Source organism: Dreissena polymorpha, chromosome 4 (genome assembly GCF_020536995.1).
Source record: "Dreissena polymorpha isolate Duluth1 chromosome 4, UMN_Dpol_1.0, whole genome shotgun sequence".
NCBI lineage: Eukaryota > Metazoa > Mollusca > Bivalvia > Myida > Dreissenidae > Dreissena > Dreissena polymorpha.
Window position 1 is genome coordinate 140,550,022 of NC_068358.1, and position 11,941 is coordinate 140,561,962.

Below are 11,941 nucleotides of genomic sequence, written 5' to 3' on the forward strand. Positions count from 1 at the left end.
AAAAATGCCCCGCCCCTTGGCAGCCATGTTTTTCAAGCAAACATAACCATTTTCGAACTCATCCAAGATATTAATAAGACAAATTTTCTGACCATATTTCATGAAGATTGGACAGTAAATGTGGCCTCTAGAGTGTTAACAAGGTTTTGCTATAGCCATGTAAGGAAAAATGCCCCGCCCCCTGTAGGCCATGTTTTTCAACCAACCGGCATCATTTTTGAACTCGTCCCAGATATTATTGCGATAAATTATCTGACCAAGTTTCATGAAGATTTGACAATAAATGTGGCCTCTAGAGTGCTAACAAGATTTCACTTAAGTCATATATAGCCATATATGGAAAAATGCCCCGCCCTTTGACAGCCATGTTTTTAAGCAAAGGTTACCATTTTTGAACTCATCCAAGATATCATTGGGACCAATCTTCTGAGCAAGTTTCATGAAGATCGAAAAATAAATGTGGCCTCAAGGGTGTTAACAAGGTTTTGATATAGCTATATAAGGAAAAAATGCCCCGCCCCCTGGCGGCCATGTTTTTCAACCAACCGGAATCATTTTCGAACTCGTCCAGGATATTATTGAGATGAATCTTCTGACCAAGTTTCATGAAGATCAGACAAGAAATGTGGCCCCTAGAGTGTTAACAAGATTTTACTAAAGCCATATAAAGCCATATAAGGAAAAATGCCCCGCCCCTTGGCAGCCATATATTTCAAGCAAACGTAACCATTTTTGAACTCATCCAAGATATCATTGAAACCAATCTTCTGACCAAATTTCATGAAGATTGGAAATAAATGTGGCCTCAAGAGAGTTAACAAGGCAAATGTGCCATATTAGGAAAAATGCCCCGCCCCCTGGCGGCCATGCGGCCATGTTTATCAACCAAAAGGCATCATTTTCGAAATCGTCCAAGATACATGTATTAATGGGATGATTCTTCTGACCAAGTTTCATAAAGATTAGACAATAAATGTGGCCTCTAGAGTGTTAACAAGATTTTACTATAGCCATATATAGCCATATAAGGAAAAATGCCCCGCCATTTGGCAGCCATGTTTTTCAAGCAAAGGTTACCATTTTTCAACTCATCCAAGATATCATTGGGACAAATCTTCTGAGCAAGTTTTATGAAGATCGGAAAATAAATGTGACCTCTACATTGTTAACAAGGTTTTAATATAGCCATATAAGGAAAAATGCCCCGCCCCCTGGGGGCCATGTTTTTTCAAACAACCTGCATCATTTTCAAACTCGTCCAAGATATTATTGGGATAAATCTTCTGACCAAGTTTCATGAAGATCAGACAATAAATGTGGCCTCTAGCGTAAAAAAAAATTAAAAAAATTACAGTGTTGTTTACACACGGCTGGGTTTGTTTTTAACACTTAAGAAATAACCAATTAGTGTCATTGCAAAGGAAATAATGGCAGTTTACTGATATATTAATCGTTAAATTTCGGTACTTGTCATAAATTTCTTTGTCCTGATAAAAAGCGCGCGAAAATCGGCGTTGGTATATTTATTTGTAAATAAATATTTCGTAGCAGGCACAACATTGAGATAATTTAATTTCCATTAAAAGTTTTGTTGTAAATTTCAACTTAAGTACCGTGGAATCTTGCGAATTATGTGGCATTGACATTTCCTCTTATTACAATATAACTCAAAGACGCTGTATCATTACCGTTACGCTGTTTCAGTTCCTTTATTAGGACTATTTATAAGGGTAAATTCGAATCTATGCACAACTATATTTTATACGTTTTTTACGGCGAAAATTCTTCTTTTTAGCTGATTCGTGATCGATCGTACATGATAATAAAAAAAATAATTTTACATTTTGATTATTTATGATAAATGCAAATACGTACATGTATGTAGTTATGAAAATGTTAATTGTAGAATTGGTTTGCAATTATTACTATACAAAAATGTAGCAGCGCCTTATATAAAATGAAAACATTGGGGAAATCTGACAAATTAACCGCAATACAATTAACTTAGACATTCCTCGAGTTATATCGCCCGCCAGATATATCGCGCTCGCGATCTTTGGACCCCACCAACCGCGATATATCGGTGTTGCAGTGTATTAATGGGATGAATCTTCTGACCAAGTTTCATAAAGATTGGACAATAAATGTGGCCTCTAGAGTGTTAACAAGATTTTACTATAGCCATATATAGCCATATAAGGAAAAATGCCCCGCCCCTTGGCAGCCATGTTTTTCAAGCAAAGGTTACCATTTTTGAACTCATCCAAGATATCATTGGGACAAATCTTCTGAGCAAGTTTTATGAAGATCGGAAAATAAATGTGACCTCTACAGTGTAAACAAGGTTTTACTATAGCCATATAAGGAAAAATGCCCCACCCCCTGGCGGCCATGTTTTTCAACCAACCGGCATCAATTTCAAACTTGTCCAAGATATAATTGGGATAAATCTTCTGACCAAGTTTCTTGAAGATCAGACAATAAATGTGGCCTCTAGAGTGTTAACAAGATTTTACTATAGCCATACATAGCCATATAAGGAAAAATGCCCCGCCCCTTGGCAGCCATGTTTTTCAAGCAAACCATTTTCGAACTCATCCAAGATATCATTGGGACAAATCTTCTGTGCAAATTTCATGAAGATTGGACAATAAATGTGGACTCTAGAGAGTTAACAAGTCAAATGTTGACGCTGCACAACGCACAACGGACAACGGACAAAAGGCCATCACAAAAGCTCACCATGAGCATGTTGTGCTCAGGTGCGCTAAAAACCAGGGGTGAAAAACCCAATTAAGCTCAAAAGTAGGGGGTAAAAAGTTTTGCTAAAACTCTATTGAATTTACAAAAAACCCAATTGTTGTCAAAACAGAGGGTGAAAAACCCAGTATACCCCAAAAGTTATCTATAGCCCTGACAACTGTAGTAATTAAACAGCGAATTTGGCAAAAAAGAAGATTTCAGATCATATGGGTATCATAACTTATTTTCTGTAGTATTTTGTTGCAACACATTTCTGTGGTGAAAACTTACTAAAAATTATCAATATTGGATGAAAACCGTGGATACAGGAAATAGTAACACATGTAAATTTATATAGTTCAGAGACCATAAAGGCCAATTTTATATATTCAACATTTACAATTTTGAATTGAGTACAAAACATAGCATATATATCACAGAAGAGAAAAGAACATGTAACTCTGTCTACCAAGATACCAACAGTCCCCAAATATGAGCAAACCAATATCACCCCAGGAAACCCGATACCTTGTGTGTCGTGTAATACCATAGGGGACAGTGCTGTGTATTTTGGCATGAACTTACATAGGGTAAGTAATTTTGAAAAAATAAGATAACATTGTATCCCAATGCTAGTGTTGCCCCCCCCCCCCTCCACATTATTATACCACAACAAACATTAAAAGAATAACACTTTCCTTGCTCACAGACAAGTTTAATCCAAATAATATTAATAGCATCAAGCTAAAATCGGTATCAATGTCATGTGATGAAGTCTTGTTTGTGGTTATAAACAAGCAATGGCCAAATTTGTTCAAATGGAGTAACAAGTCAGCTCATTGAAATTAAAAGGTCAAAATCAACTATTTGTTTGATAGACAATTCCTTCCATGGCCAGTCTGTGCCAATTTTTATGTTACTTAAATACGCTAAACAGTAAAATCACAGAAAACATTAGGCAATCTAAACACAATTAAGCGCAAGTTTAGCGACGTCATTTCAAATGAGTTTTTCTCATTATGACGACGAATTAGTACCAAAAGTCTCAGAACACGCCACATAAATATAATACATACAACCCCCATATACACTTATTAAGACATCATTTCATGTACCTAACCAATTAATTTATGTGACAAAGCAGTCAAGTCTTTCTTTATATTTTCCAAAACAGTGTTGGTAAAAAGAAAATAAAACTCGAGAATGTTGAAAAGGCACTATTGATAATATATAAGGCATTAAAAGTACATTTGTATGCATATGTGCCCACATACACTTACTTTTGGCCTCTACAAAGCAAAGAAATTGCAAAAAAATGGCTGAAAATTAGGTTTTTTGTCGCGAAAAAGAATTATAAAGTCACTGCCCACATAAGGTTTCCTGGTCTTCCCCATATGGTATCCATGTTTTCCCAACATGATCATTAAAAACGCAAATTTCTCCACAATAAATAGTTTTCTGGAGAAACCCGGCTGAAAGGTTATGGCAGACATGTGAAAGTTTGTATAAATCCTTTAATTATTGTAGTGACTTGCAAATTAAAGCATTTTTTCTCCCCTAAATGCCTGAACATGGCCCATTTTGCCCAATCTTTTACTTCAAGGAGGCATATTTTGCTCATTTTTGAAGAAAATTTGTCAGGATTTTTTCTACATGTAGGCCAATACCATTGTTATCAATGTTAATACACAGTTGTTTCAAATTGGACTTTAATTTTTTTCCAATTTACTTACCCTATGTAAGTTCATGCCAAAATACACAGCACTGTCCCCTATGGTATTACACGACTCACAAGGTATTGGATTTCCTGGGGTGAATATACCATGTCAACTTTGATGCAGGATGGTGACAAATTAATTTGGAAAAGACCGCACTGGATGTCAAAAACATGTTAACACATAATAACTTTCTTACATGGAAAAGATTGGGACTAAAGCATATAAAAGCTTGCTAACTGACCTATCTCGTCTGAATGAACAACCTGGCTCTTCATGTACACTTTGGGGGCATTCTCTAGTCGCCTACGAGCCTGCTCATCATCTTCAATAGCCTCACTGCTCTGAAGCTGCACCTTGTCCAACAGATATTTCTTTATCTCGTCACACCCTACAACATTACACATAAAACTGTCTTATATCCAAGCTACTCAGAAATCAAAATGACTTCTGCCTGTCACAGAAATTTAATGCTTAGACAGAAGTTGGATATAATTCTCTGAATAAATAGGAAATCTTATTTGTAAAAATATATTATCTGATGACATACTTTTAACAAAGTGTGCCACAGGATGTGACATATCCCCTCAAAATATATATTTGAAGGGGGGGGGGGGAAGAGAGGAAGGCGCTTACTAAATTAGTTATCAATCAACAGTATAAACAATGTACAAAAGTTAACCTTGAAAATTAAAAAGCAGTTGTGAAAAGTCATGACCTCTGATCATGTATTGTGACCTTGAACTTTTCCTAGGAAAATAATTTTGTAAATGACACATCCTATTGTCATCACAGGTAAAATATAAGCAAATAATATTTGATTCCTATTAACAATTTACAGTCATAGAACAAAAATTAGTGTTATTTACCTTTGTCTATAATATGAGACCACCCAAAACCTGCCCATTTACAAACACACTCACAGTGCAACTACAATAATCCCTCCTTAGCAAAAAGTGTTTGGAATCAGGTGCATAATAAATTATTATATATACAATAGTATTAAAGGTCATTGTAAATACATGAACATTGACTGATAACCAATCATAATTTATATAAACAAGAGATGTGTTCGTCAGAAACACAATGCCCCCTACTGCGCCGCTTTGAAATAACATTTCTATTTATCATTTGGCAGGTATAGAAATCATCTCCCTTTAAAGCTTATTACTCCCCTTTGATTCTGTCAAATCCAAACGGGGGGGGGGGGGGGGGGGGTCTGTAGTCTGTATATGTCCATAGGTATGTAGTGAACCCTACCAGTCACAAATTAGTACAGGAAAGAAATAATGGTTATATCATTTAAAAAAAAACTTTGACAAATCAATCATTTTAGTTATAAATAATTAAAATAAAAAATCTGTACAGTAACTGTGAAAAGAACTTAAATTATTGGTAAGGAAATATATAATCTGAGATTTATAATTATATAAATTACTTCCCTTGAAAATAATTGTCTCTAACAAATCTCTATTTTAAGAAGCAAATAATTAAAAGCCACTTCCGTGACTGTAGATTCACCACTCAAAATGTGCAGCTCCATGAGATACACATGCATGCCAAATATCAAGTTGCTATGTTCAATATTGAATAATTATTTCCCTTTAAAGCTTATTACTTCCCTTGGATTTGTATTTTTGACCTTAAACCTTGAAGGATGACCTTGACCTTGACCTTATGCCATGATGTGTTTGTCAGAAACACAATGCCGCCTACTGCGACGCTTCGATTTATTTAACAAAAATATATAATTTGGCAGGTCAGATAATTATGTCCATTTAAAGCTTATTACTTCCCTTGGATTTGTTTTTTCGACCCCGTTACCTAGTTTTTGACCTGGCATGACCCATATTCGAACTTGACCTAGATATTGTCTAGATACAATTTCTGACCAAGTTTTGTAAATATCGGATGAAAACTATTTGAATTAGAGAGTGGACACGAAAAGTATGACTGACTGACAGACAGACGGACAGTGGAAAACTATATACCCACTTTTCTTCGAAAGGGGGCATAAAAACACGCTAAAGACTAATACCTTCAAACTGTTCTGGTTTAATCCGTGTGCATTTGTTTGGAATAGATTTAAGAGAGCTGACATACTGCATTAGTAATGTTTTTAAATCAGCCACAGCTGCAATATTGGAGTCTTTGATCGTGTAGCCATCTATATTCTGAACAACCTAAAAAAACAATTGCATAACATCACAGAAATAATACTTAACCATATTGACTTACATGGAGCATGATACATTTGAATGATTCAGCATAAACCTGTATACATTTTCCTTAGCTTAATTAAATAAGTACACTTAAACACCGCTATTTCCAACACCGATAATCCGAAGTCACCCTTATTTTTCGGGTCCCGATTTTGGTTCTTCGTTGTTGAATGTAAAATTTCATTGTTATTCCAAATTTGTTAAACAGAAGATATTGTTAATTCGAAGTGCTTGTGTCGGTCCGAACACTATAATTCGCACCTAATTATCAATCTTTAATCCGAAGTCAAAACTGCAAAACACTGGGCTTAATTTCACAACTTTGTCGTCTGCGCTCAGTGTGTTAATTTTATGTCATCAAATGCCGATAATTACTATTTAAGTAGTTTTGCATTCTTTAGTAACAAACAAACGGGTCACGTTAGTTCTGAGTAAATGTGGTCAAATGAAATGCATCATATATAAACTCTACCTTTTTAACAAAACTCATTACAAAATGCCTGATACAAACAAGTCAACCATGTTACTATTTTCCCACCCAAATGTCGAGCAATCTGGAGAAGGGCCCGATACCCAACCCAGGAAGATATCCAGATCTGCAGTAAATAAAAAGGGGGTCAAGAGGCATCAAAATTCCAAATCATACCAAGAGAAATACGAGGCTATCATGGAAGTCGAGATGGGAGCGAAGTCTATGAAACAAATAGCAGATGAATTTGGTGCTCCAGCAAACACACTGTCAACATGGCTCAAACAAAAAGATGACATAAAGTCAATGTTCCTGTCCGGTGTTCTAGAGCACAAGTAGAAATCTATTGCTATCTGACTAGTTTAAGTTTTTAAGTAAAACAATTATTACTAGTAGCGTGTTACCAAACCATGCAAATTCCACATTTTATTTTACAGAATTAAAGAAGTCTTCTGTCAAATGTATATTTTGAATTATCGTTAATCCGAAGTTTTTTTAACGGTCCCGACGACTTCCAAATAACGGAGTATTTCAATTTTATCACAAATTTGTTTAATTTTAGTAAAAATTCACTCACGTTATTACATTCTTACGCATCTGAATACATGATATTACTTGTAATCATTATTTTTCAGTGTAACTGTTATAGATCAATTTTGATCTCTAATTGTTGAGATAATTGATGCAGCAGGAATATTGAATGCCAATTACAAATGTTTTTTTAATTTAGGGAATGCAAACTCACTGCAATTGTTGAACATATACTAGTACTGGCTAAAGACTTTGTGAGAATTGAACGTTAAACAGCTGTTTTGATTAAGCAATTAAAATAAAATGATTTGCACATCTTAACTATATACTAGTACCGGCTAAAGACTTTGTGAGAATTGAACGTTAAACAGCTGTTTTGATTAAGCAATTAAAATAAAATGATTTGCACATCTTAACTCACACTATAGAAAGTAACATAAATTTGCACAATTTTCTGCATTTTATGTGCATTCTTAAAATAAACTACCTTTGGCATTTAGCAATGACAATGTTTTCAGGGGTGTTAAGTTTATCATAAACTTTTTTCACAATTTCACTGTTGCCTTTCAGTACTAATATTAAAAGGTTGTTGCTTTTTTAACCTAAAAATACTGTAGCATTGTAAATTTCAGTATTTTTTCCACAAACAAAACATTTAAATGATAATTTATGGAGTATTTGCTATTTAAATTCAGAAAAACTTGGGTCCTGTGAATACATTAATTTATCGTTCTGAAAAAGGTGTGTGATAATGTTGTGCCAATACACAGGCATTAATTGGCAAATACCGGTAAACAATCATACACAAATGAATGAAAAAAACAAGATATCATTGAGACCAATCTTCTGACCAAATTTCATGAAGATTGGACAATAAATGTGGCCTCTAGAGTATTAATAAGGCAAATGTTGACGCTGCACAACGCACAACGGATGACGGACAAAAGTCGATAACAAAAGCTCACCATGAGCACATTGTGCTCAGGTGAGCTAAAAAAAGGAAAATTTAAATGTCATGACCAAAATTTTAATTTTGATTTTAATTGAAATGATCATGCATTTCATTTAGAATTTGTTAAACATGCCTCTTTCTTCCAACTCTATTAATGTTGTTTAATTTAAAAAAAATTCCTCTTGTACTGCCTTTTTAATTTTAAGAATACCAATTAAGAATTACTTTTAACACTGGACATTTCTTGTTTCCATGGTAAACCTTAATTTTTTTGTAAAAAGATTCATGAAGGTAAGACAATATTCATCAAACTTTTATTCAACATAATTAACATTCAAGTTAAATACCTTGCCAGATGAGCAAACATACAGCTTATCCCCTTGATTTTTCAGGTAAAACACATCATAGCAACCGTACTTGTCCAAGCTCATCCTCATTGCATACATCTGCCCACAATCTAGATAATTCTCCAGTTTCTTCTTCAAAAAATCTTGTCTATAAAAAAAACATCATGCTAACTATATTTAAAATACCTGGTATTTCTTTGGACACTCACATATTTCAGAAACATTAGGCTGAAATCAACATACATGTAATGATAAAACCATGAATCAGAAAGCAGTCTGTCATTTTAACACAAAAACTTAATGAACAATAAAGTTAAATGATAACTGTGATGCTTCTTGCAAAATTATTTAATAAGTTTACTTATTTTTGAGAACCTTAAGTCTCAGTAGATAATCAGGGATTTAAACAAGAGCACCGCCTTGCGGGTGCAGACCGCTCATCTATTTTCTTTTTAAAGGTGAAGGAACTCTCATTTTCAATCAAAAAGGAGGGAGGGGCGGAGTGAAGGGGTGTATAGTGTGGGTGTGTGGAATTTATTACATTATCTTCCAAAAATGCGGAAAAAAAATATTAAAAAAATAAAAATTCGGGGGGGGTGGGGGGGGGTGGGGGGGGTGGGGGGGGAGTGGGGGGGATTTTTGGGTGCGATGGTTGGACGGTATTTCAAACATAAAATAATAAATATTTGAGTTTTTTTAACCGTTTCAAACGAAAATACAAAAATAAAATTTGGGGGTGGGGGTGGGGGGGGGGTAAAGTGTGAGGGTGTGGTGGTAATTTGTGAGATGATCTTAAAAAAAAAAAAAAAAAATTAGGGGGAAGGGGATTAGGGTGGGGGGAGGGGTGGGAGGGGTGGGGGGGATTATTGGGTGCGATGGTTGGACTGTATTTCAAACATAAAATAATAAAATAAATATTTGTGTTTTTTAACGGTTTAAAAAAAAATGGGGTGGGGTGGGGGGGGGGTATAGTGTGAGGGTGTGGTGGTCATTTGTGAGTTGATCTTAAAAAAAAAAAAAAAAAGGGGGGGAGGGGGGTGGAGAGGGGAGGGGGGAGGGCACAGGGAATGGTTTGGGTGGAGTCTATTGTGGTATGTCAGGTAAGAGTAGTTTTGTCAAAGTATCAATCAAATCTAATCATAAATAAAGAAGTTATGGCAATTTTAGCAAAATTTAATAATTTGACCTTGAGAGTCAAGGTCATTCAAAGGTCAAGGTAAAATTCAACTTGCCAGGTACAGTAAGCTCATGATAGCATGAAAGTATTTGAAGTTTGAAAGCAATAGCCTTGATACTTAAGAAGTAAAGTGGATCGAAACACAAAATTTAACCATATATTCAAAGTTACTAAGTCAAAAAAGGGCCATAATCCCGTAAAAATGACAACCTGAGTTATGCAACATGTCCTTATACTGTACCCTTATGATAGTTTGCGAGTGTTCCAAGTATGAAAGCAATGTCTATGATACTTTAGGGGTAAAATGGACCAAAACACAAAAATTTTCAATTTTCTAAGTATGAAAAGGGCACATAATTCTGTCAAAATGCCAGTCAGAGTTACATTACTTTGCCTGCACAGTCCCCTTATGATAGTTAATAAGTGTTGCAAGTATGAAAGCAATAGCTTTGATACTGTAGGAATAAAGTGGACCTAAACACAAAACACAAAAGTATAAAAAGGGCACATAATTCTGTCAAAATGCACGCCAGAGTTATCTAACTTTGCCTGCCCAGTCCCCTCATGATAGTTAGTAAGTGTACCAAGTTTGAATGCCATAGCATTGATACTTTGTGAGAAAAGTGGACCTAAACGCAAAACTTAACCAACATTTTCAATTTTCTAAGTATAAAAAGGGCACATAATTCTGTCAAAATGCACGCCAGAGTTATCTAACATTGCCTGCCCAGTCCCCTCATGATAGTTAGTAAGTGTACCATGTTTGAATGCAATAGCATTGATACTTTCTGAGAAAAGTGGACCGTTTGAAGGTATCGCAAGTTGGTTTGCCTCTGTAGTCTAAAACCTTTGCCATTTAGATAGGTATTTTTACGCTTTTGTGGTCCCAAAGAAAGCTAAATTTAATTAAAGACCTTTTTTACAAGATTCATGTTTTAAAGGCTTCTTCTCAAACCCTTTGATACTGATGAGCAGCAAACAGCATAAAACCTGAACAGACTGCGAGTTACTCGCAGGCTGATCTGGTTTTATGCAGATTGCAAAAGCCATTTTCACTTCGCTTCTTATGGGGGGGGAAGTTTTAATTGTGAATAACATGTCAATTATGTTTGACCATTTATTAACACAGTGGCAAACTTACAGATAAACTACTTAAGACAAAAGTTAATTGATGGTGGCTGTTATCCAAACAATAACTGATACAGAAATTCATCTGCACTAAACCAAAAATGTGACTTTGCTCTTGGAAGATTTATTTAGAAGATTCTTTTGATATGAATCAAATATTCAAATCAGAATTTCAGATTCAAATATTCAGCCACTTTTTGGTTATTTGAATCTTTTCCCAAAGTTTCATCATACACTGTCTAAGCAACCAGAAACCTATCTGAATGATCACAGACCCCAATCAGTGCCCACATCATCCCTCATACTGCAATGTTATAACCTGGATTTTCAACTGAGTTGAAAACCTGTTCAATAATCAAAAAGTAAATCTTATCAGTACGGGTAATTGTTGAGATATTGTAAAATTTTAGATACTATGTCTCCCAACAGAGTGCAATCATAAACTGGTATTGCTACGATTGTACATACGAAACAGGTCCATGCACTCTAAGTTGGTGTAACGCAGAAGTTGTTGGTGAGCGTACATCATGACATCTACTTCCATAGAAGTCAACAAATAGACAGTAGCACTTCTCAACAGCTGTCAGGAATGAATACATCTCCATCTTGTCTTTAAAGCATACTTCCTGGAGAAAACAAACCAAATATTAGGATAATA

At 35.1% G+C, this 11,941-nt stretch overlaps 1 protein-coding gene across 3 annotated transcripts in view; it reads right to left on the minus strand.

The window, feature by feature from the left end:
- The window catches only part of LOC127876933 (tyrosine-protein kinase JAK2-like), a 79,208-nt gene that overhangs the window by 50,526 nt on the left and 16,741 nt on the right, over nt 1-11,941 (minus strand). For all 3 annotated transcript variants that reach the window (XR_008048159.1, XM_052422438.1, XM_052422439.1), the window contains exons 4-7: nt 11,752-11,909; nt 8,979-9,126; nt 6,496-6,640; nt 4,702-4,848 (exon numbers count right to left, since the gene is read on the minus strand). Coding sequence is in view for 2 of the 3 variants with exons in the window: in XM_052422438.1 (XP_052278398.1) it covers nt 4,702-4,848; nt 6,496-6,640; nt 8,979-9,126; nt 11,752-11,909 (598 nt within the window). In the remaining variant the exon portion in view is untranslated. The remainder of the gene's footprint in view (nt 1-4,701; nt 4,849-6,495; nt 6,641-8,978; nt 9,127-11,751; nt 11,910-11,941) is intronic.